A 26,971-nucleotide genomic window follows, 5' to 3' on the forward strand; every position below is an offset into this window, starting at 1 on the left:
AGTTACCATCCCCCATTATTATCACTGTCCCAGCCCTTGCAACCCTTTCTATCTGTGCAAGGAGCCGAGTTTCCACCCTATAATGTAGTAAGGAATCCCATATATATGAGGAATGGATGACACCGTACTCACCAGAATCTCCACCACGCTGGGCACCAAGGTGGACAGGAAGCCGGGGGGGGCTCGGAGGATCTCAGAAGAGAAGCGGACGGCTCTGCGCAGGATGTGACGCAGTACGAGCCTGGACAGGGAGACGGAATGTCATTTTACTTCTCACCACAGGATAATTACATTACAGGATCGTTAGAGGATCGTTACGTTACAGGATCGTTACATTACAGGGTCATTACATTACAGGATCATTACAGGGTCGTTACGTTACAGGGTCGTTACATCACAGGGTCGTTACATCACAGGGTCGTTACATCACAGGGTCGTTACATTACAGGATCGTTACATCACAGGGTCGTTACACAATGCCTTGAAAAGGTATTCATACCCCTTGACATTTCCCAACATTTTTTCATGTTACAACCAAAAACATAAATATATTTTATTGGGATTTTATGTGATGGACCAACACAAAGTGTCACATAATTGTGAAGTGGAAGGAAAATGATAAATGATGCAAATACATATGTGAAAAGTGTGTGTGGGGGAGGGGCATTTGTATTCAGCCCCCTTTACTCTGATACCCCTAACTAAAATCTAGAGAAACCAATTGCCTTCAGAAGTCACCTAATTAGTAAATAGAGTCCACCTGTGTGTCATTTAATCTCAGTATAAATACAGCTGTTCTGTGAAGCCCTCAGAGGTTCTTAGAGACCCTTAGTGAACAAACAGCATCATAAAGGCCAAGGAACACACCAGACACGTCAGGGATGACGTTGTGGAGAAGTATAAAGCAGGGTTCGGTTATAATAAAATCTCCCAAGCTTTGACCATCTCACGGAGCTCTGTTCAATCCATCATCGGAGAATGGAAAGAGTATGGCACAACCGCAAACCTACCAAGACACGGCCGTCCACCTAAACTGACCGGGCCGGGCAAGGAGAGCATTCATCAGAGAAGAGCCAAGAGGTCCATGGTAACTCTGGAGGAGCTGCAGAGATCCACAGCTCAGGGGGGAGAATCTGTCCACAGGACAACTATAAAGCCCCGTACACACGAGCGGACTTTTCGACATCCAAAGTCTGACGGACTGAGTCCGTCAGACTATTCGATCGTGTGTGGGCTGCAACGGACTTTAGCTTCGCTAAAGTCTGGCGGACTTTAGAAATGAAGCATGCTTCAAATTTTCCCGACGGAACTCCGCCGGACTCGGTCCCTTCGAAAAATTCGCTCGTGTGTGTGCTATTCCGACGGACTAAAACCGACGCTAGGGCAGCTATTGGCTACTGGCTATGAACTTCCTTATTCTAGTCCGCTCGTACGTCATCACGTTCGACTCCGTCGGAGTTTGGAGTGATTGTGTGTGGCCAAGTCCGCTCGGTCGAAAAGTCCGCCAGAACTCTGTCGGAACTCCGGCGGAACTCCGTTGGAAGTCTGTCAGACTTAATCCCTCTCGTGTGTACGCGGCATTAGTCGTCTCTCCACAAATCTGCCCTTTATGGAAGAGTGACAAGAAGAAAGACATTGGAGAAAGAAAGTCATAAGAAGTCCTGTTTGTAGTTTGTGAGAAGCCATGTGGGGGAGGGGGCAGCAAACATGTGGAAGAAGGTGATCTGGTCAGAGGAGACCAAAATTCTACTTTATGGCCTAAAAGCAAAACGCTATGTGTGGGGAAAACTAACACTGCCCATCCCCCGAACACACCATCCCCACCGTGAGACATGGTGGTGGCAGCATCATGTGGTGGGGATGGTTTTCTTCAGCAGGGACAGGGAAGCTGGTCAGAGTTGATGGGAAGATGGATGGAGACAAATACAGGGCAATCTTAGAAGAAAACCTGTTAGAGTCAGGAAAAGACTTGAGACCGGGGCGGAGGTTCCCCTTCCAGCAGGACAACGACCCGAAACATCCAGCCAGAGCTACAATGGAATGGTTTACATCAAAGCATATTCATGTGTTAGAATGGCCCAGTCACAGTCCAGACCTAAATCCCATTGAGAATCTGTGGCCAGACTTGAAAATTGCTGATCACAGACGCTCTCCATCCAATCTGACAGAGCTTGAGATATTTTACAAAGAAGAAGAATGGGCAGAAATGTCCTCTCTAGATGGGCAAAGCTGGTAGAGACACCCCCAAAAAGACTTGTAGAGAAAGGGGGTTCTACAAAGTATTGACTCCGGGGGGCGCCATACAAATGCCCCTCCCCCACACTTTTCACATATTTATTTGTATCATTTATCATTTTCCTTCCACTTCACAATTATGTGACACTTTGTGTTGGTCCATCACATAAAATGCCAATAAAATACATTTATGGTTTTGGTTGTCACGTGACAAAGTGTGGGGAATGTCAGGGGGTATGAATACTTTTTCCAGGCACTGTGTGTATCACATGATGATTAGACATTACTTCTCATCACAGGATCGAATTCACCAAATTGTGTTACCAATGTATCCATTATCATATCCTGATCCAATCACAGAGATACAAACAAATCAATGTAATAAATAAATGTATCCATTACTACAGAATCTCACAAAAGTAAGTACACCCCTCAGTGACATTTCTTCTCTCTTTTCATGTGACAACACTGAAGAAATGACACTTGTCTACAATGTAAAGTAGTGAGTGTACAGCTTGTATAACAGTGTAAATTTCCTGTCCCCTCAAAATAACTCAACACACAGCCATTAATGTCTAAACCGCTGGCAACAAAAGTCAGTACACCCCTAAGTGAAAATCTCCAAATTGGGCCCCAAAGTGTCAATATTTTGTGTGGCCGCCATTATTTCCCAGCACTGCCTTCACCCTCTTGGGCATGGAGGTCACCAGAGCTTCACAGGTTGTCACTGGAGTCCTCTTCCCCTCCCCCATGATGACATCACGGAGCTGGTGGATGTTGGAGACCTTCCCCTCCTCCACCTTCCCTCTGAGGATCCCCCACAGATGATCAATAGGGTTTAGGTCTGGAGACATGCTTGGCCAGTCCATCACCTTTACCCTCAGCTTCTTTAGCAAGGCAGTGGTGGTGTTGGAGTTGTGTTTGGGGTGGTTATCATATTGGAATACTGCCCTGCGGTCCAGTCTCTGAAGGGAGGGGATCATGCTCTGCTTCAGTATGTCACAGTACATGTTGGCATTCATGGTCCCCTCAATGATCTGTAGCCCCCCAGTGCCGGCAGCACTCATGCAGCCCCAGACCATGACACCCCCACCACCATGCCTGACTGTAGACAAGACACACTTGTCTTTGTCCTCCTCACCTGGTTGCCCCCACACACGCTTGTCACCATCTGACGCCAAATACGTGTCAGGTCACCTTGAGGCGAGGTGACAGGTGCACACCGTAGGGATGCGGAGTGCACCGCAAGGTCGTGGACCCTACGGCTGACTGCTGCAGACGGGGACAGATCCCACTGGGGATAGAGCGTGAGATTCCCTGGGGCGCGGAGTCTAAGAGCCAGCAGGTGTTCACCAGAAGCCTCCAGAGGTGAGGATGGACTTGGCTGCAACTGGCTCCAGGTCGCGACCCCCAGCTCACACCCACAGTAGGCAACAGGAGGACAAGGATGAGGGACAAAGACAAGGTCGGGGTCACAAGCAGAACAGAATGGTCGGGTACATGCCAAAAGGTCAGGGTCACAGGCAAGCAGGGATAGTCAGAACACGCCAAAGTCGGCAACGGAAATCAGTAGCAGAGCACACGGCAGGCAAGCAGAAACTAACAAACAAAGACTACACAATGGTTGATCAGCACTGAGCCCTGCAGTGCACAGGTTTATATAGGGCTCCCTGATAGGGCCTGGGGTGGAGCCATGCTTAGAGGAGAGGTTATAAAAACCACCAGGTGGAAGTAGCTGGCTTCTTAGTCTGAAGACATGAGGGAAGGTAAGCAAACACAGGAAGATCACTGCATAACCATGACAGTACCCTCCCTCTTACAAGGCCTCCCCCTTCCCTGCCTGGGTCCAGGCTTAAAGGGAAACTCCAGATGGAACCTCCTTGACAGGGAGCAAAGACCTCGGATGCAGTGATCCAAGACCTCTCCTCAGGACCCAACCCTTTCCAAAGTACGAGGTATTGAAGAATGCCTTTACGGAGTCGGGAATCCAAAACTTGACTAACCTCGTATTTTAGATTATCCTCAGAGACCGAAACAGAGGTAGGGAGAGGACGAGGGGACTTGAGGACTAAAGGCTTTTTAGGAATGGGTAGGGGCATGAGAAGATCAGGAGTCTGAGCAGGGACCCCCAGACCCTTAAAGATGAGTTGGGCATCCATAACCGGACCACCAGACTGGGCAGAGGTCAGTGGATCCCTGAGGTCAGGTTGGTGAGAAAGTGACATGTCACAAGAGTCAAGCTGGATAGCTGAAACAGAAACAGAATGCAGAGAACCCTGAGAAAAAGATTGAAAACCCCTCCTGGCCGAATGAGGTATTCTATTCAAAGGATGGATTGAGCCTCTTAAATGGGTTTGAACGGACATAGTAGCAGTAGGGTGAGGCCGGGTCACAGAAGGTCCTGAACAAGAAGCAGGAAGCTCATGGGGCATGGGCTGGACTGGCATAAGTGGTGCAGAGGCCGACTGAATAGTATAGTCAGATGTAGCGACCATCGCATCACAAGGCATAGCGACTCTGGAACTTGCAGACAAGTTAACCTGGCTGTGTGTCCAAGGGAGATTAGGGACAGGCAAAGGTAAATGGTTATGCAAACTGGAGTGAATGATCGACTCAGGTTCATAGGTGGGCTCCTCATCCAGAGTATCACATGACCCAGAGACTGCACCAGTCCGACTATTGCAGGACGTATCGCAGGGATCGCTATATACAGCAGGAAAAGCAGAAGATACTGGGATGGTGGAAACAGGAAGTTTCTCCTTTGGGGTACCCTTGAGTAGGCAGGAAGAGGAACAGGAGGAACCCCAAGCCAGGATCTGTCCAGCAGACCAGTCAACGTGTGGAGAATGGAGCCGAAACCAAGGAAGACCTAATATGATAGGAGATGAAGCCTTAGGTAAGACAAGGAAGGAAATCCACTCCTGGTGGAGTGTCCCTACTGACATCTTAACAGGAATAGTCTGGAAGCGGATAGGGCCCCCCGGGAGGACCGTGCCATCAATCGCCAAGACCACCAATGGTGTTGTAAGGGGCAAAAGGGTAAGTCTCATGGAGGATGCAGTTTCCCAATCCATGAAATTGGCAGCGGCTCTGGAATCCAGATGTGCTGAGACCGAACGAGAGGAAGCACCGACATGAAGCAACACAGAAAGCAGAAGACGAGAAGGTGAAGGTGATATTTCAGGGTCTAATACTCCACCTTCCAGATGTATTGGCCCTGAGCGTTTTTCCGGACGAAGAGAACAAGTGTCACGGAAATGACCTTTGGCCCCACAATAGAAGCATAGGCCCAGAGTTCTGCACCTAGCGCGTTCTTCGGGAGATAACTTAGTCCGGCCCAACTGCATAGGTTCCTCGGTAGGCAGGGGGTGCTCCTCGGATCGAGGAGAAGGGACTGGGGACTTAGGCTGCCTAAAGAACGGGGATTGCTGGCGTCTTTTTTCCAGGGCCCTCTCCTGAAAGCGAATATCGATCTGGTTACACAAGGTGATGACACTGTCCAGATCAGCAGGAAGGGATCTTCCTGCTAATTCATCCTTCACTCTATCAGAGAGGCCATGTAAAAAGGTTGCAACTAGGGCCTCATTATTCCTGCTCAATTCAGCTGTGAGGATACGGAACTGAAGAGCATACTGTCCCACAGAAGTGGACTCTTGACGGAGACGTAAAAGAGCGCTAGCCGCTGAGGAGACACGACCCGGTTCCTCGAAGATATTCCGAAAAAGTTTCAAGAAATCAGACAGGTTAGAAACCACTGGATCATTCAGTTCCCACAGAGGAGCGGCCCAGGCTAACGCCTCGCCGGACAGGAGGGATATGATCTATGCGACTTTTGCCCGATCGGACAGGAGGGATATGATATATGCGACTTTTGCCCGATCGGACAGGAAGTTTTGGGGCAGAAGTACAAAATGAATTGTGCACTGGCTAAGGAACCCCCTGCAAGCCTTGGAGTCCCCAGAGAAACGGACCGGAGCTGGTAGTTGTAATGAATGTGTGTCTGCGACTGATGCGATAGGTGCAGCGGCAGATAGCGGTTGAGGTTGTTGAACCGGGGGTCCTAATGAGGCCTGAACCTGATCAAAACGGGATGCCAAATCCTGAAGGAATTGCATCACCTGGGTCTGATGCGATTCTTGGGTCTCAAGTCGCCGAACTAAGCTCTGCAATGGATCATCTGCAGGAAGCGGCACGTCAGCCGGGTCCATGGCTGATCAAACTGTCAGGTCACCTTGAGGCGAGGTGACAGGTGCACACCATAGGGATGCGGAGTGCACCGCAAGGTCGTGGACCCTACGGCTGACTGCTGCAGACAGGGACAGATCCCACTGGGGATAGAGCGTGAGATTCCCTGGGGCGCGGAGTCTAAGAGCCAGCAGGTGTTCACCAGAAGCCTCCAGAGGTGAGGATGGACTTGGCTGCAACTGGCTCCAGGTCGCGACCCCCAGGGTCCCCCAGCTCACACCCACAGTAGGCAACAGGAGGACAAGGATGAGGGACAAAGACAAGGTCGGGGTCACAAGCAGAACAGAATGGTCGGGTACATGCCAAAAGGTCAGGGTCACAGGCAAGCAGGGATAGTCAGAACACGCCAAAGTCGGTAACGGAAATCAGTAGCAGAGCACACGGCAGGCAAGCAGAAACTAACAAACAAAGACTACACAATGGTTGATCAGCACTGAGCCCTGCAGTGCACAGGTTTATATAGGGCTCCCTGATAGGGCCTGGGGTGGAGCCATGCTTAGAGGAGAGGTTATAAAAACCACCAGGTGGAAGTTGCTGGCTTCTTAGTCTGAAGACACGAGGGAAGGTAAGCAAACACAGGAAGATCACTGCATAACCATGACAATACCTTTATCTTGGTCTCATCAGACCACAGGACATGGTTCCAGTAATCCTTCTCCTTAGTCTGCTTGTCTTCAGCAAACTGTTTGTGGTCTTTCTTGTGCATCATCTTTAGAAGAGGCTTCCTTCTGGGATGACAGCCATGCAGACCAATTTGATGCAGTGTGCGGCGTATGGTCTGAGCACTGACAGGCTGACCCCCCCACCCCTACAACCTCTGCAGCAATGCTGGCAGCCCTCATACGTCTATTTCCCAAAGACAACCTCTGGATATGACGCTGATCACGTGACCTCAACTTCTTTGGTGGACCATGGCGAGGCCTGTTCTGAGGGGAACCTGTCCTGTTATACCGCTGTATGGTCTTGGCCACCGTGCTGCAGCTCAGTTTCAGGGTCTTGGCAATCTTATTATAGCCTAAGCCATCTTTATGTAGAGCAACAATTCTTATCTTCAGATCCTCAGAGAGTTCTTTGCCATGAGGTGCCATGTTGTTCTTCCAGTGACCAGTATGAGAGAGTGAGAGCGATAACACCAAATTTAACACACCTGCTCCCCATTCACACCTGAGACCTTGTAACACTAACGAGTCACATGACACCGGGGGGAGGGAAAATGGCTAATTGGGCCCAATTTGGAGATTTTCCCTTAGGGGGTGTACTGACTTTTGTTGCCAGCGGTTTAGACATTAATGGCTGTGTGTTGAGTTATTTTGAGGGGACAGGAAATTTACACTGTTATACAAGCTGTACACTCACTACTTTACATTGTAGACAAGTGTCATTTCTTCAGTGTTGTCACATGAAAAGAGAGAAGAAAAGTCACTGAGGGGTGTACTTACTTTTGTCAGATAATGTATATCCCGATCCCAGATATACAAAGTATTGATAAGTTGGGGTACTCACTCTGCTCCGGCCATGCCCGGGTACACCCCGTCAGCGATGCACACAGAGAGGGTCCTGATGTGATCCGCCACCACCCGGTAAGCCATGTCCACGTGATTGGCGTCCTCTCTGCCCAGCCGCCCCCCATAGGGAGGAGCCTGCGAGCCCTACCCAGGAATCACACAGACATCAATGTCACCCACACCCTCCACTACATCACACGTCTGACATTTATAAAGAATACAACACGGCATAAAGAATAGAACATGTATGATAAATTGATTTTCTCTGTCATTGATGGAGGTGGGTGGAGTCACTGGATGTTACATAGTAGGTGAGGTTGAAAAGATACAACCTATGTGTGTGATTATATGTCAGTGTTACATTGTATATCATGTATGTTGCGATCGTTCGGGTGCTTATTTAACAGTTACTTGAAACTATCAATGCTGAGACCACCGCCTGTGGAAGGGAACTCCACATCCTTGTTGCTCTTACAGTAAAGGACCCTCTACATAGTTTAAGGTTAAACCTCTTTTCTTCTAATTTTAATGAGTGGCTACGAGTCTTGTTATACTCACTTTCGCAAAAATGTTTTCTCCCTATTGTGGGGTCACCAGTCCGGTATTTATATATTGTGGGGTCACCAGTCCGGTATCTGTATATTGTGGGGTCACCAGTCCGGTATCTGTATATTGTGGGGTCACCAGTCCGGTATTTATATAATGAAATCATATCCCCTCTCAGGCGTCTCTTCTCCAGAGAGAATAAGTTCAGAGCTCACAACCTTTCCTCATAACTAATATCCTCCAGACCCTTTATTAGCTTTGTTGCCCTTCTTTGTAGTCGCTCCATTTCCAGTACATCCTTCCTGAGGACTGGTGCCCAGAACTGGACAGTATACTCCAGGTGCGGCCGGACCAGAGTCTTGTAGAGGGGAGAATTATCCTTTTATCTCTGGAGTTGATCCCTTGTTAATGCCAATATTCTGTTTGCTTTGTTGGCAGCAGCTTGGCATTGCTGAGCCTATCATCTACTTAGGAACAAAGAACACGGAGAAGAGATGGGTTTTCTTTAAGGGCATTAGCCAATGCATCCCATTGGTAAATAAAAATTTAAAAGAGCGAACAAAAGTCCTGGATGGCTCCAATGTAAAAATGCATATAAAAGAAAAGGAGAAGGCCTTCTAAAAATACAAGGTTGAAAGATCATCAGCATTCCAACTTCACAAAGAATGCAAGAAGAAATGTAAGGGTGCAATACCATACTGATGGCCCCACAATATATAAATACCGGACTGGTGACCCCACAATATATAAATACCGGACTGGTGACCCCACAATATATAAATACCGGACTGGCAACCCCACAATATATAAATACCGGACTGGCGACCCCACAATATATAAATACCAGACTGGTGACCCCACAATATATAAATACCGGACTGGTGACCCCACAATATATAAATACCGGACTGGTGACTCCACAATAGGGAGAAAACTTTTGTGCGGAAGGGCCACTCATTAAAATCAGAAGAAAAGAGGTTTGACCTTCAACTATGTAGAGGGTTCTTTAGTGTAAGAGCAGCAAGGATGTGGAATTCCCTTCCACAGGTGGTGGTCTCAGCAGGGGTCATCGATAGTTTTAAAAACCGATTAGATAATCACCTGAATGACCACAACATACATGATATACAATGTAATACTGACATATAATCACACAACATACATGATATACAATGTAATACTGACATATAATCACACACATGGGTTGGACTTGATGTGTCTTTTTTGATCCTCACCTACTATGTAACCATCAGAGCTGTTGAACCAGGTCTCTGAAATTCCCACAAAATCAAAATCCTCCTCGTACAACAGTATCTCCAATTCAGCCATCTTGTCCGCCAGGCTCCTGCCATTGGTAAACATGCCACGTAGTCTAAACGGTGTGTACAGCATTGGAAAAATACCACCATACCCCCCGTCGTCTCATAGTACTGAATGCAAATGTCACCTCCAGGATTCCAATCCACTGACAGAGACGGTATGGGAGATACAGGGGCAAACCCAACGCTGCATGGAGACACCGGGGTCACAAAGGCACTCGGGGCACATTGGATTCACAGGATGGTACAAGATGTTCTGGGGTCATTGGAAGACACAGGGTGCTGTGAGGTCACTGGGTGACACAAGATGCCCAGGGGTTGGGTACCGAGGGGCTGGGGACTGAGGGGCTGGGGACTGAGGGGCTGGGGACCAAGAAGTAGGATACTGGGTGGTTGGGTACTGAGGGGTTGGATATTGAGGGGCTGGGTACTGAGGGGCTGGGTACTGAGGGGCTGGGTACTGAGGGGCTGGGTACTGAGGGGCTGGGTACTGAGGAGCTGGGGACTGAGGAGCTGGGGACTGAGGAGCTGGGGACTGAGGAGCTGGGGACTGAGCGGCTAGGTACCAAGAAGTAGGATACTGGGGGGTTGGGTACTGAGGGGCTGGGTACCAAGAAGTACGATACTGGGGGGTTGGGTACTGAGGGGCTGGATACCAAGAAGTAGGATACTGGGGGGTTGGGTAATGAGGGGTTGGATATTGAGGGGCTGGGTACCAAGAAGTAGGATACTGGGGGGCTGGGTACTGAGGGGTTGGATATTGAGGGGTTGGATACTGAGGGGCTGGGGACTGAGGGGCTGGGTACCAAGAAGTAGGATACTGGGGGGTTGGGTACTGAGGGGCTGGATATTGAAGGGCTCGGTACCAAGAAGTAGGATACTGGGGGGGCTGGGTACTGAGGGGTTGGGTTACCGAGGGGTTGGGTACTGAGATGTAGGATACTGAGGGGCTGGGCACTGAGGGGTTGGATATTGAGGGGTTGGGTACTGAAGGGTTGGATATTGAAGGGCTGGGTACCAAGACGTAGGATACTGGGGGGCTGGGTACTGAGGGGTTGGGTTACTGAGAGGTTGGGTAATGAGATGTAGGACACTGGGGGTCTGGGTACTGAGGGGTTGGGTTACTGAGGGGTTGGATACTGAGGTGCTGGCTACTGGGAGACAGAGTACTGGGGGGGGGGGTATTGAGAAGTAGGGTACGGGTTACTGAGGAGTTGGGTACTGAAAAGTAGGGTACTGGGGGGCTGGGTACTAAGAAGTAGGATACTGGGGGGCTGGGTATTGAGGGGTTGGGTTACTGAGAGGTTGGTTACTGAGGGGTTGGGGTTTGATACGGAGGTGCTGGCTACTGGGAGACAGGGTACAGGGGGGGGGGTTGGGTATTGAGAAGTAGGGTACTGAGGGGATGGGTACTGGGGGGCTGGGTACTGAGATGCAGGATTCTGGGGGACTAGGTCCTGGGGGACTACTAGACTGCATGGAGGAGCCACGGGACGTGGAGGGACTCTAGAACTCAGGATACACACAGGTGTCTGAGGGTGCAGGTAAGTCTTGCCCAGTACAGGACCCCATCATCTCCAGTGACTCCTGTGTCACCAATGACCCCAGAGCTTTCTACATCACCCATCATTCTGTGTCACCAGTGACCCTCCCCCCCCACAGCATCTGTGTCACCCCAAACCCCAGAGCACCCTATCCCAAAAAGTGACACCGGATCATCCCGTGTCACCCTATAACTCCACAGCACCCCGAGTACCTCTATGACCCCGGTGTCTCCATGCAGACTTAGGTACACTCCTGTACTGTCTCTCCAGTAGACACGGATCCCTGTATGTGAAAAAATACCCCATAAGGAATGTAGGTGAGGGGAAGTGACAATAACCCCCCTATATCAATGTGGGGTTCAATACCACGAGGGGTACATTCTCCCGGAACACACAAACAATGGTCACACCATCACTAGGGGTATCACCATCGGGGACACCCCTCCCCCCACACACACACACAATGCTCACCCTCTCGATCTCCTCCAGAATGGGGGTGAACAGGTCGGTGGCGTAGTTGGAACGTTTCCCTTGAAGGATGGTCACCAACCTCTCCAGACCCATCCCCGTGTCCACATGGTGTTGGGGCAGCTGTCTCAGAGTCCGGTCCGCCTCTCTGACCGAGGGAAAGAAAGAAAGTCAGACATCAGACCCGGAACAATGTCCTCCTACATCAGGAATGTTCTCTAGGAGCTCCTCGTCCTCCATATTTATACACCGTGTCCCAATCTTCTCCACTATGAGGGCAGCGATGTGTGAAGGTGGAGCAATCTGGGAGGTTCCCGCCCTTTTTTTGCTGATGAAATCTTTATTGATTCACCCAAAATTAACAGATACTCTATATAGCCAAAAGTATTGTGGACCTCTGACCATCTCACCTACATCAGCTGGTTGGCCAATCCACAATCATGGCTATCAATATGGAGTTGCCCCCTCGCCCTCATGGCCATTATTATGGAGTTGACCCCTCCCCTCATGGTCATTATTATGGAGTTGACCCCTCCCCTCATGGTCATTATTATGGAGTTGACCCCTCTCCTCATGGCCATTAATATGGAGTTGACCCCTCCCCTCATGGCCATTATTATGGAGTTGACCCCTCCCCTCATGGCCATTATTATGAAGTTGACCCCTCCCCTCATGGCCATTAATATGGAGTTACCCCTTCTCATAGCCATTAATATGGTGTTGCCCCCTCCCCTCATGGCCATTAATATGGTGTTGCCCCCTCCCCTCATGGCCATTAATATGGATCCCGCCCCTTTTTTGCTGATGAAATCTTTATTGATTCACCCAAAATTAACAGATACTCTATATAGCCGAAAGTTTTGTGGACCTCTGACCATCTCACCTACATCAGCTGGCTGGCCAATCCAGAATCATGGTTATCAATATGGAGTTGACCACTCACCCTCATGGCCATTATTATGGAGTGGACCCCTCCCCTCATGGCCATTATTATGGAGTTGACCCCTCCCCTCATGGCCATAATTATGGAGTTGACCCCTCCCCTCATGGCCATTAATATGGTGTTCCCCCTTCATCTCATGGCCATTAATATGGTGTTGCCCCCTCCCCTCATGGTCATTAATATGGTGTTGCCCCCTCCCCTCATGGCCATTAATATGGAGTTGACCCCTCCCCTCATGGCCATTAATATGGAGTTGACCCCTCCCCTCATGGCCATTAATATGGTGTTGCCCCCTCCCCTCATGGCCATTAATATGGTGTTGCCCCCTCCCCTCATGGCCATTAATATGGAGTTACCCCTTCTCATAGCCATTAATATGGTGTTGCCCCCTCCCCTCATGGCCATTAATATGGTGTTGCCCCCTCCCCTCATGGCCATTAATATGGAGTTGCCCCTTCCCCACATGGCCATTAATATGGAGTTGCCCCCTCCCCTCATGGTCATTATTATGGAGTTGCCCCCTCCCCTCATGGTCATTATTATGGAGTTGCCCCTTCCCCTCATGGCCATTATTATGGAATTGACCCCTCCCCTCATGGTCATTATTATGGAGTTGACCCCTCCCCTCATGGTCATTATTATGGAGTTGACCCCTCCCCTCATGGTCATTATTATGGAGTTGACCCCTCACCTCATGGTCATTATTATGGAGTTGACCCCTCCCCTCATGGCCATTAATATGGAGTTACCCCTTCTCATAGCCATTAATATGGAGTTGCCCCCTCCCCTCATGGCCATTAATATGGTGTTGCCCCCTCCCCTCATGGCCATTAATATGGAGTTGCCCCCTCCCCTCATGGCCATTAATATGGTGTTGCCCCCTCCCCTCATGGCCATTAATATGGAGTTGCCCCCTCCCCTCATGGCCATTAATATGGAGTTGACCCCTCCCCTCATGGCCATTAATATGGAGTTGACCCCTCCCCTCATGGCCATTAATATGGTGTTGCCCCCTCCCCTCATGGCCATTAATATGGTGTTGCCCCCTCCCCTCATGGCCATTAATATGGTGTTGCCCCCTCCCCTCATGGCCATTAATATGGAGTTACCCCTTCTCATAGCCATTAATATGGTGTTGCCCCCTCCCCTCATGGCCATTAATATGGTGTTGCCCCCTCCCCTCATGGCCATTAATATGGAGTTGCCCCTTCCCCACATGGCCATTAATATGGCGTTGCCCCCTCCCCTCATGGTCATTATTATGGAGTTGCCCCCTCCCCTCATGGTCATTATTATGGAGTTGCCCCTTCCCCTCATGGCCATTATTATGGAATTGACCCCTCCCCTCATGGTCATTATTATGGAGTTGACCCCTCCCCTCATGGTCATTATTATGGAGTTGACCCCTCCCCTCATGGTCATTATTATGGAGTTGACCCCTCACCTGATGGTCATTATTATGGAGTTGACCCCTCCCCTCATGGCCATTAATATGGAGTTACCCCTTCTCATAGCCATTAATATGGAGTTGCCCCCTCCCCTCATGGCCATTAATATGGTGTTGCCCCCTCCCCTCATGGCCATTAATATGGAGTTGCCCCCTTCCCTCATGGCCATTAATATGGTGTTGCCCCCTCCCCTCATGGCCATTAATATGGTGTTGCCCCCTCCCCTCATGGCCATTAATATGGAGTTACCCCTTCTCATAGCCATTAATATGGTGTTGCCCCCTCCCCTCATGGCCATTAATATGGTGTTGCCCCCTCCCCTCATGGCCATTAATATGGAGTTGCCCCCTCCCCTCATGGCCATTAATATGGTGTTGCCCCCTCCCCTCATGGCCATTAATATGGTGTTGCCCCCTCCCCTCATGGCCATTAATATGGAGTTACCCCTTCTCATAGCCATTAATATGGTGTTGCCCCCTCCCCTCATGGCCATTAATATGGTGTTGCCCCCTCCCCTCATGGCCATTAATATGGAGTTGCCCCTTCCCCACATGGCCATTAATATGGCGTTGCCCCCTCCCCTCATGGTCATTATTATGGAGTTGCCCCCTCCCCTCATGGTCATTATTATGGAGTTGCCCCTTCCCCTCATGGCCATTATTATGGAATTGACCCCTCCCCTCATGGTCATTATTATGGAGTTGACCCCTCCCCTCATGGTCATTATTATGGAGTTGACCCCTCCCCTCATGGTCATTATTATGGAGTTGACCCCTCACCTCATGGTCATTATTATGGAGTTGACCCCTCCCCTCATGGCCATTAATATGGAGTTACCCCTTCTCATAGCCATTAATATGGAGTTGCCCCCTCCCCTCATGGCCATTAATATGGTGTTGCCCCCTCCCCTCATGGCCATTAATATGGAGTTGCCCCCTCCCCTCATGGCCATTAATATGGTGTTGCCCCCTCCCCTCATGGCCATTAATATGGAGTTGCCCCCTCCCCTCATGGCCATTAATATGGAGTTGACACCTCCCCTCATGGCCATTAATATGGAGTTACCCCTTCTCATAGCCATTAATATGGAGTTGCCCCCTCCCCTCATGGCCATTAATATGGTGTTGACCCCTCCCCTCATGGTCATTAATATGGTGTTGCCCCCTCCCCTCACGGCCATTAATATGGTGTTGCCCCCTCCCCTCACGGCCATTAATATGGTGTTGCCCCCTCCCCTCATGGCCATTAATATGGTGTTGCCCCCTCCCCTCATGGCCATTAATATGGTGTTGCCCCCTCCCCTCATGGCCATTAATATGGTGTTGCCCCCTCCCCTCATGGCCATTAATATGGAGTTGCCCCTTACCCTCATGACCATTAATATGGTGTTGCCCCCTCCCCTCATGGCCATTATTATGGAGTTGACCCCTCCCCTCATGGCCATTATTATGGAGTTGACACCTCCCCTCATGGCCATTAATATGGAGTTGACCCCTCCCCTCATGGCCATTAATATGGAGTTGACCCCTCCCCTCATGGCCATTAATATGGTGTTGCCCCTACCCTCATGGCCATTAATATGGTGTTTCACCTTCATCTCATGGCCATTAATATGGAGTTGCCCCTTCTCCACATGGCCATTAATATGCAGTTGACACCCCCCCCCCCCTTACCCACATGGGCATTAATATGGATTTGCCATCTTTGTGGCTATAACATTCTCCACTCATTTGGGAAGACTTTCCTCAACATTTTGGGGAGGGGTGTCTGTGGGAATTTCTTCCCATGTTTGTGTTTTATGTTGGATGAGAAGACCTGTTGGGCACCAAAAAAATACCCGACTTACAATTGGTGTTTCAATTCACCCCAAAAGGTGACCAGTAAGGATGAGGTCAGGGCTCTGGGCAGGACACTCGAGTTCCTCCACACCAAACTGGTAACACCAGGTCTTTATGAGGCTGGCTTTGTACACCAAACTGTCACCACAAGCTTGGGAGAGCACAATATAGTCGGGAGGATGGTCAGCTGGCCAAATACTCTGAGCCATATAAGGGTATGATGGTCAGGTGATCCCATACTCTGGGCCATATAATGGGTATGATGGTCAGGTGACCCCATACTTTGGGCCATATAATGGGTATGATGGTGAGGTGACCACATACTTTGGCCCATATAATGGGTATGATGGTCAGGTGACCACATACTTTGGGCCATATAATGGGTATGATGGTCAGGTGACCCCATACTTTGGGCCATATAATGGGTATGATGGTCAGTTGACCCCATACTTTGGGCCATATAATGGGTATGATGGTGAGGTGACCCCATACTTTGGCCCATATAATGGGTATGATGGTCAGGTGACCACATACTTTGGCCCATATAATGGGTATGATGGTCAGGTGACCCCATACTTTGGGCCATATAATGGGTATGATGGTGAGGTGACCCCATACTTTGGCCCATATAATGGGTATGATGGTCAGGTGACCACATACTTTGGGCCATATAATGGGTATGATGGTCAGGTGACCCCATACTTTGGGCCATATAATGGGTATGATGGTCAGGTGACCCCATACTTTGGGCCATATAATGGGTATGATGGTGAGGTGACCCCATACTTTGGCCCATATAATGGGTATGATGGTCAGGTGACCACATACTTTGGGCCATATAATGGGTATGATGGTCAGGTGACCCCATACTTTGGGCCATATAATGGGTTTGATGGTCAGGTGACCCCATACTCTGGGCCATATAATGGGTATGATGGTCAGGTGACCCCATACTTTGGGCCATATAATGGGTATGATGGTCAGGTGACCCCATACTTTGGGCCATATAATGGGTATGATGGTGAGGTGACCCCATACTTTGGCCCATATAATGAGTATGATGGTCAGGTGACCACATACTTTGGGCCATATAATGGGTATGATGGTCAGGTGACCCCATACTTTGGGCCATATAATGGGTTTGATGGTCAGGTGACCCCATACTCTGGGCCATATAATGGGTATGATGGTCAGGTGACCACATACTTTGGCCCATATAGTGGTTGCCATGGTGAGGTGACCCCTTACTATGGTCTATCTCGTTATCGGGGACATCCCCAGTCATTTCAGTCTCTGGTCACCCAGTGCTGACCTCCTGCACAGACATCAGGCTGTCACTACTGACCTGTTATACTGCATGAAGACCAGATTCCAGATCTCCACAACGTCCGGACTGTCCTGGTTCACCAGAGCCGAGGCGTTCCGGCCCCCCACATGATCGTAGTGAATCTCCGTACAGGGGCCACAGGGGCCCGTCTCCCCCATTTCCCAGAAGTTATCCTTCAGACCGAACGGCAGCAGACGTGATGGCGGAATACTGCGGGTGACAGGAGAACAGATAACGGGGTGTAAGGACACACACAGGTATGTACAGGGTAAACCGACCTATCCTTTTGTCTGAGCTCCACCCACAGCGCCAGGATTGCAGCCAATCAGGAGGAAGTTCTCCCAACTGCTGGAGACTTTATATTGCCGTGCAATTAACACATCTCTACGCTTAATCTGAACCCCTCTGTGCTCCAGTAACCATTGTGTCACCCCAGAACCCCAGAGTTCCCCGTGTCATCCAATGTGACCCCCAAGCATCCAGCGTTACCCCTGTGACTCCAGAGCACCCCGAGTATATTGTATCACCCTATTACCCCAGAGCACCCTACATCATCTAGTGACCCCCAGGCTTCAGAGCACCCCAAGTATCCTGTATCACCCCATTACCCCAGAGTACCCTACATCATCTAGTGACAACCAGGCTTCAGAGCACCCCGAGTATCCTGTATCACCCCATTACCCCAGAGCACCCTACATCATCTAGTGACCCCCAGGCTTCAGAGCACCCTGAGTATCCTGTATCACCCCATTACCCCAGAGCATCCTACATCATATAGTGACCCTGAGACTCCAGAGCACGACGAGTATCCTGTATGACCCCATTACCCCAGAGCACCCTACATCTAGTGACCCTGAGACTCCAGAGCACTCCGAATATTCCGTATCACCCCATTACCCCAGAGCACCCTACATCATCTAGTGACCCTGTGTCTCCAGAGCACCCTGAGTATTCCGTATCACTCTATTACCCCAGAGTACCCTACATCATCTAGTGACCCTGTGACTCCAGAGCACCCCCCCCCGAGTATTCCATATCACCCTATTACCCCAGAGCACCCTACATCATCTAGTGACCCTGTGACTCCAGAGCACCCCGAGTATTCCGTATCACCCTAGAGCACCCTACATCATCTAGTGACCCTGTGACTCCAGAGCAACCCCCCCCCCAAGTATTCCGTATCACCCTACATCATCTAGTGACCCTGTGACTCCAGAGCACCCCGAGTATCCTGTATCACCCGATTACCCCAGAGCACCCTACATCTAGTGACCCTGTGACTCCACAGCACCCCAAGTATTCCGTATCACCCCATAACCCCAGAGCACCCTACATCATCTAGTGACCCCCCAGGCTTCAGAGCACCCCGATTATTCCGTATCACCCCACATCATCTAGTGACCCAGAGCACTCAGAATATCCTGTATCACCCCATTACCCCAGAGCACCCTACATCATCTAGTGACCCTGAGAATCATGTAGATTCCACTCCCCGGCCTGATGGCCGAACTGAGCTGCCAGTTGACCGTGGAGAGGCCAGTTGAGCTGCGCAGGCTCAAGGAGCAGCCCAGCTTTCTTGGGCCCTGTGATGAACCCTTGTCCTCAACAGGACTACGTCCGCCGTAAATGCTTCCTCTGTCCAGTACCAAATGATCCTTAGCCCACCCAGTCACCAGCCATAACTCAGTGTACAGTGAAAAACATCAAACTCTTTTTTTATTCAAGCACAAGTTACAACAGATATATAACTCAGGGACACTCCCCTCTCCTTTGCCATTAGGGCGGGGTAAACTGCCCACCAATAGGTGTAGTCAAACTTCTCACCAGTAAACAGTCTTATCAGCAGTGAGAGCTGTTGGAGGAATCCCCACCCCCTCCACATAGACATACATCCCATAATATACTTTTCTTCCAGAGCAGACACAATAGAACACTGGAATACAACCACACCCCAAACGATCACAGCAAAGAGTCCACAACAGCATGAGACAACACACAAAATTATATATACATATACACACACACACACACACACACACAACATTGCAGTGTGGCTGTACAGGGAGTCCGACTAGTACAGATCATAGTGGGATTCTCGGTCACCCTGTGCCCCTAATGGACACAGGGTGATTTACACATAGGAGGGGCCAAGGAGCTGGACACAGATTTTCCAGAGCTCTCCAGGGTAAGCTGAGTTCCACAAACCCCCCACCCAAAATGACTCCCGTCACAGGCCCTACCAGGACATGTGGCCCGTGCCCGGTGGGCCCTATGGCTAGTCCGGGCCTGCCCTACATCATCTAGTGACCCCAAGACTCCAGAGCACCTCAAGTAGTCCTGTGTCACCCTATTACCCCAGAGCACTCTACATCATCTAGTGACCCTCTGTGACTCCAGAGCACCCCCAAGCATTCTGTGTCACCCTATGACCTCAGAGTGCCTCCATGACACGTGTCTCCATGCAGTCCCAGGTACACGCAAATATATACACCATTAAGGAGTAGCAAGTGATAATTCTGTCAATCTTGGCCCCACCCTGGCCACAACTCATCTTCTATACACAAGTAGGGATACCAGGGATGCCTAATCTCACAGCTCACTGCCCCAGCCCTTGTCGCTGACTGCAGGAACACCCAGCGTAGAGAGTGTCCCGGTATGTGGTCTGTACTGCACATTGAGCGCCCGCATGTTCTGTACTTACCCCAGGCTGAGCCAGATCTCTCTGGTCTCCTCGTCAGCATGGAGGCCTAACCCTGGATCTCCACCAAAATACGTCACATAGAGGCGATCAGCCGGGATCTGGTACTCCTGAGTCAGCAGCTCCCACGCCATGTGGCAAGCTTCCTCCTGAGAATGGAGAGAGGGGTGATGGGACAATACCGGTCCTCTGATATGGAGAATACAGACACACAAAAGGAGGATATATAACCAGACATCAGGTCACATGACTCAAAACACTCAGACATGGTAAGGAGGCTAATTTCATGGTCTCCTGGGACTCTCCCATTCTATAGTCTCCGGAGATTCCACCTCCCAGCAATGGCAGATCTGAGGGTGGAATCACCTTGTTATTGGGAGGGGTTGGAGGGAACATGCCAGATGTGTCCAGGCAGGGGCTTGATAATGGAGAGTAAACTTGAAAGACTACAGCAGGAAAACCACAACATGATAGAAAATCCACAAAATAAGGCCAGAAGGGGCCCCTGATCACAGAAATAGGAGGACTGACTGCTCCCTCTGGGACACTTTGGTGAGGGTCGTGTACTTATTGCTCTACAGCAATGTCTGGTGAGAGACTGAATCTCTGTGGTTGGGTCTCCTTCCTCAATTTGGTGTGGTCGGTGCTCTACAGCAATGTCTGGTGAGAGACTGAAGCTTTGTGGATGGGTCTCCTTCCTGAATCTGGGGTGGTCAGTGCTCTACAGTAATGTCTAGTGGGAGACTGAAGCTCTGTGGGTGGGTCTCCTTCCTCAATCTGGTGTGGTCGGTGCTCTACAGCAATGTCTGGTGAGAGACTGAAGCTTTGTGGATGGGTCTCCTTCCTGAATCTGGGGTGGTCAGTGCTCTACAGTAATGTCTAGTGGGAGACTGAAGCTCTGTGGGTGGGTCTCCTTCCTCAATCTGGTGTGGTCGGTGCTCTACGGCAATGTCTGGTTAGAGTCAAGCTCTGTGGGTGGGTCTTCCTCAATTTGGGGTGGTCAGTGCTCTACAGTAATGTCTGGTGAGAGACGGAATCTCTGTAGGTGGGTCTCCTTCCTGAATCTGGGGTGGTCAGTGCTCTACAGCAATGTCTGGTGAGAGACGGAATCTCTGTGGGTGGGTCTCCTTCCTGAATCTGGGGTGGTCAGTGCTCTACAGCAATGTCTAGTTAGAGACAAGCTCTGTGGGTGGGTCTCCTTCCTGAATCTGGGGTGGTCAGTGCTCTACAGCAATGTCTGGTGAGAGACGGAATCTCAGTGGGTGGGTCTCCTTCCTGAATCTGGGGTGGTCAGTGCTCTACAGCAATGTCTGGTGAGAGACGGAATCTCAGTGGGTGGGTCTCCTTCCTGAATCTGGGGTGGTCAGTGCTCTACAGCAATGTCTGGTGAGAGATGAAATCTCTGTGGTTGGGTCTCCTTCCTGAATCTGGGGTGGTCAGTGCTCTACAGCAATGTCTGGTGAGAGACGGAATCTCTGTGGGTGGGTCTCCTTCCTGAATCTGGGGTGGTCAGTGCTCTACAGCAATGTCTAGTTAGAGACAAGTTCTGTGAGTGGGTCTCCTTCCTGAATCTGGGGTGGTCAGTGCTCTACAGCAATGTCTGGTGAGAGATGAAATCTCTGTGGTTGGGTCTCCTTCCTGAATCTGGGGTGGTCAGTGCTCTACAGCAATGTCTGGTGAGAGACGGAATCTCTGTGGGTGGGTCTCCTTCCTGAATCTGGGGTGGTCAGTGCTCTACAGCAATGTCTAGTTAGAGACAAGCTCTGTGGGTGGGTCTCCTTTCTGAATCTGGGGTGGTCAGTGCTCTACAGCAATGTCTAGTTAGAGACAAGCTCTGTGGGTGGGTCTCCTTCCTGAATCTGGGGTGGTTGGTGCTCTACAGCAATATCTAGTTAGAGACAAGCTCCGTGGGTGGGTCTCCTTCCTCAATCTGGGGTGGTCAGTGCTCTACAGCAATGTCTGGTGAGAGACGGAATCTCTGTGGGTGGGTCTCCTTCCTCAATCTGAGGTGGTCAGTGCTCTACAGCAATGTCTAGTTAGAGACAAGTTCTGTGAGTGGGTCTCCTTCCTGAATCTGGGGTGGTCAGTGCGCTACAGCAATGTCTAGTTAGAGACAAGCTCCGTGGGTGGGTCTCCTTCCTCAATCTGGGGTGGTCAATGCTCTACAGCAATGTCTAGTTAGAGACAAGTTCTGTGAGTGGGTCTCCTTCCTGAATCTGGGGTGGTCAGTGCTCTACAGCAATGTCTAGTTAGAGACAAGCTCTGTGGGTGGGTCTCCTTCCTGAATCTGGGGTGGTCAGTGCTCTACAGCAATGTTTGGTGAGAGACGGAATCTCAGTGGGTGGGTCTCCTTCCTGAATCTGGGGTGGTCAGTGCTCTACAGCAATGTCTGGTTAGAGACGGAATCTCTGTGGGTGGGTCTCCTTCCTGAATCTGGGGTGGTCAGTGCTCTACAGCAATGTCTGGTTAGAGACGGAATCTCTGTGGGTGGGTCTCCTTCCTGAATCTGGGGTGGTCAGTGCTCTACAGCAATGTCTGGTGAGAGACGGAATCTCTGTGGGTGGGTCTCCTTCCTTAATCTGGGGTGGTCAGTGCTCTACAGCAATGTCTAGTTAGAGACAAGCTCTGTGGGTGGATCTCCTTCCTCAATCTGGGGTGGTTGGGTGCTGCTGAAAAGCTGTGAACCCTCCATAGCTAATACATGGAGGACAACGCTCCAAAGTGCCCACAACTTATCTTCATACCTTGAAGTAATCACCAAACGACCAGTTCCCCAGCATCTCGAAGAAGGTGTGATGGTAGACGTCTCGGCCCACATCCTCCAGGTCGTTGTGCTTCCCCCCGGCCCGCACACACTTCTGGCTGTTCACCACCCTGCGGTATTGCGCCATCTCACTACGAGGGTCCACTGTGCCCAGGAAGACCGGCTTAAACTGAAAGAGTATACCACATTACCATGGATGTAACCGAGCCCCCTGAGTCATTCAGTATGTATACAGTGCATACCACCCCACCTGGACTTGTTCTGGAATGTTGAAGACCTTTTGGAGCTTCTCCAAGCTTTTTTTCTATTACCCCATCTATACCCTGGTCATGGCCCCTTCATTATTTATTCCAATGACGATCCCATTGTGATGGAATCACCATGGAAGGTGTAGATGTTGATGGTCCAAAAACAGGACGAAGGTGTGAGAATTGTGGAGCCACCTTGTTCTAGTTACAGTACATCATCCCATCTTTGGTGTCAGTATGTCTGCATAGGTGTTAATCCTTCATATCACGTGACTGAATGTGTAAACCGTTAATGTGGCATTATATATGGTGACAGATGGTGTAGAAGGCCCCTGCCCCAATTCAATGATGGCGGTTCCAGTTTGATGTAGATGGCCTTTTTCATGCCTCGTGTAAACCGGTTGTCCTCTCTGACCGAACTGAGAGCTCAGTGGCCTCAAAAGTACAGTATATCCTTTTTCTTTAACGTGTAGGAAGACTGCCGAGTCCCGACCTCTAGAATTCACCCTCCTATGTTGGGGCATTGTCCTCTGTCCAGAAATGTTCACTTCATAACATCCACAAGGTCAAGAAAAACATGGGAATATGGGCCCATCGAAGAGAGGGGAGAAGCAGAAGACACAAAGTAATATAGTCATCTTATATGTAGCTGGAGTGTCGGGAGAACTCAGAAGGGTCTTTAGTAAACATCTGAGCCCCGTGTTCTTCAAGCCCAGAAATACACCGAGACAGAAGCTTGGAGATCCAGAAGACCCAACACAAAAAGGTGGAAGACATGGGATGCCTTTGACCCTCACCTCTATTCATGGATTCAGGGCCGGTGCTACCACTAGGCAAACTAGGCAGCCGCTTAGGGCACGCACTGCTGCCTAGGGGGGCGCCCGGCCACTGGTGTTCCTACTCTCTTCTCTCTGCAGCAAGCAACTAAGTCTCAGCATCAGCAGGCAGCCACTGCTTCCTTCGCACAGTGTCAGAGGCACAGCAGTGGCGGAGGGCCGTGCCACAACAATGCATTCGATGGGCGCTGGTGAGGCTGCATTCGATGGGCACTGGTGAGGCTGCATTCGATGCATTTGATGGGAGCTGGTGAGGCAGCATTCGATGGACGCTGGTAGGCTGCATTTGATGGACACTGGTATGTTGCATTTGATGGACGCTGGTAGGCTGCATTTGATGGGCGCTAGTAGGCTGCATTTGATGGGAGCTGGTAGGCTGCATTTGATGGACGCTGGTAGGCTGCATTTGATGGGCGCTAGTAGGCTGCATTTGATGGGAGCTGGTATGCTGCATTTGATGGACGCTGGTAGGCTGCATTTGATGGGAGCTGGTGAGGCTGCATTTGATGGGAGCTGGTGAGGCTGCATTTGATGGGAGCTGGTAGGCTGCATTCGATGGACGCTGGTAGGCTGCATTCGATGGACGCTGGTATGTTGCATTTGATGGGCGCTGGTAGGCTGCATTTGATGGGAGCTGGTAGGCTGCATTTGATGGGCGCTGGTAGGCTGCATTTGATGGGCGCTGGTAGGCTGCATTTGATGGGAGCTGGTAGGCTGCATTTGATGGGCGCTGGTGAGGCTGCATTTGATGGGAGCTGGTATGCTGCATTTGATGGGAGCTGGTGAGGCTGCATTTGATGGGAGCTGGTATGCTGCATTTGATGGGAGCTGGTGAGGCTGCATTTGATGGGAGCTGGTAGGCTGCATTTGATGGGCGCTGGTGAGGCTGCATTTGATGGGAGCTGGTATGCTGCATTTGATGGGAGCTGGTAGGCTGCACTTGATGGGAGCTGGTAGGCTGCATTTGATGGACGCTTCATTAAAAAGGTGGGGTATACATGGGCAGGGCATAGGGGGTGGAATTAGGGGTGGAGCCAAGAGGGGCAGCAGAATTAGGTTTTGCCTAGGGTGTCAAAAATCCTTGCACCAGCCCTGCATGGATGGTTTTTCTCCAGTGTGATGTAGATGGCCTCTTCCATACCTCTTGTACCAGTGGTCCTCTCTGTCCTCAGAAGTACTTTATGTCCTTTTTCCTTGCGATGTATGAAGACTGCTGACCTGTAGAATTCAGTCTCCTATGTCAGGCTATTGGTGTGTTGTGAGGTTGGATAGTCAATGTGGAGATCTTTGTGTTCCTCACTGCACTGCACATACCTTGTTACGTCCCTTGTGTTGGGTCTTTAGGATGTTTCAGTATCGCCGGGCTTGATAGACACAGGGATGGGATGTTTGTTGAAAATCCTTCTGAGTTTTTCCAACACTCCAGCTATTCAGGATGACTCCGTTACTCCTTGTGTTCTGCTTCTTTTCTTTGTTCAGTGGTCCAGAGGAGGATTTCCTGATCTTGTAGATGTTGAGGACACATTTTGGATAGAGAGGACAACTGGTTTCCATTAGAGGTGAAAGTGGCCATCTCTGTCACATTGGAACCACCATCCATGAATAGAGGTGGGGGGCCAAAGACATCCCATGTCTTCCACACTTGTGTCAGGTCTTCTGGATGGCTTCTGGCTCAGTGTTTTGTTGGGTTTGAAGGACACAGGGATGAGATGTTGGTTAAATATTCTCCTGAGTTTCTCCGACACTCCGGCTACATTCGGGATTTATTTGTATCATTTTTATCTTCCCGATTCGGGATCACCTCCGTCTACACTTCCTGGTTTGGGGGTCACCCCGTCTACACCTCCTGGTTCGGGGTCACCCCCGTCTACACTTCCTGGTTCGGGGACAGTTCCGTCTACACTTCCTGGTTTGGGGGTCACCCCCGTCTACACTTCCTGGTTTGGGGGTCACCCCCGTCTACACTTAATGGTTCAGGGACACCTCCGTCTACACTTCCTGGTTTGGGGGTCACCCCGTCTACACTTCCTGGTTTGGGGGTCACCCCGTCTACACTTCCTGGTTTGGGGGTCACCCCGTCTACACTTCCTGGTTCGGGGTCACCCCCGTCTACACTTCCTGGTTTGCGGTCACCCCCGTCTACACTTCCTGGTTCGGGGACAGTTCCGTCTACACTTCCTGGTTTGGGGGTCACCCCGTCTACACTTCCTGGTTTGGGGGTCACCCCCGTCTACACTTCCTGGTTTGGGGTCACCCCCGGTGTACACTTCCTGGTTCGGGGTCACCCCCGGTGACACATAAATATGATATAGAATAATCCTCATTATAATAAATAGATTACATAACCCCGCCCCTCTGTATATCCTCCCCCTCATTGGTCTCTCAGCTGTCAATCTTTCACAGACCCCGCCCAGCAGCTTCCATCACCATGACAACCCTCCCAGCCCCGCCCCCTGTCATGTGACGTCACCTGGTTCATGCCGGCGTTGACGAATAGGAGTGTGGGGTCCCCCCGGGGGCGGACGGCGGAGGACGGGACGTGCCGGTGTCCGTGTCTCTCCTCCAGGTACCGGAGGAAGGTGCTGCGGACGGCGGCGGAGCTCGGCGGGGAGGACAGGCGCCGGCGGGCGGAGAACCAGGCGGAGGAGACTCCGAGCAAGCGGCAGGGGGCCGCCATCTTGGGACTGGCGAGGGGGAGGGCGCATGCGCGGAACGCCGGACGCTGATTGGAGGAGTTTGTACTGAACAACTTTATTGCCCTTGTCCAGAGACAATTCTACAGAGCGGCCTGACAGGCCACCTTCTATATGTAATGTGTGAGGGGAGACACGAAGTGACAAGACCAGCAACCAACCAACCAATCACATTACAGTTTTCTGGAGGACTTCCCCCCGGTGGGGGGGGGGGAGAGTCCTCCATATATTGTCGAGGGGACATGTGGTGAGTATTTATTTTGGACCATAGGGTTTTATTTATATTTTATCTATATTGATTATTTTTTGTACTT

The 26,971-nt window shown here is 50.5% G+C and overlaps 1 protein-coding gene across 1 annotated transcript in view; it reads right to left on the reverse strand.

The window, feature by feature from the left end:
• The window catches only part of LOC143986528 (alanine--tRNA ligase, mitochondrial-like), a 56,373-nt gene extending 29,699 nt beyond the window's left edge, over positions 1–26,674 (reverse strand). The window contains exons 1-7 of the mRNA XM_077484886.1: positions 26,435–26,674; positions 22,861–23,049; positions 20,120–20,265; positions 17,437–17,628; positions 11,866–12,010; positions 7,984–8,129; positions 133–241 (exon numbers count right to left, since the gene is read on the reverse strand). Coding sequence (XP_077341012.1) covers positions 133–241; positions 7,984–8,129; positions 11,866–12,010; positions 17,437–17,628; positions 20,120–20,265; positions 22,861–23,049; positions 26,435–26,641 — 1,134 coding nt within the window. The 5' untranslated portion in view covers positions 26,642–26,674. The remainder of the gene's footprint in view (positions 1–132; positions 242–7,983; positions 8,130–11,865; positions 12,011–17,436; positions 17,629–20,119; positions 20,266–22,860; positions 23,050–26,434) is intronic.
• Between the last annotated feature and the right edge of the window lie 297 nt (positions 26,675–26,971).

Source organism: Lithobates pipiens, unplaced genomic scaffold (genome assembly GCF_037356315.1).
Source record: "Lithobates pipiens isolate NorthernLeopardFrog02 unplaced genomic scaffold, aLitPip1_a1.2 Scaffold_167, whole genome shotgun sequence".
Taxonomy (NCBI): domain Eukaryota; kingdom Metazoa; phylum Chordata; class Amphibia; order Anura; family Ranidae; genus Lithobates; species Lithobates pipiens.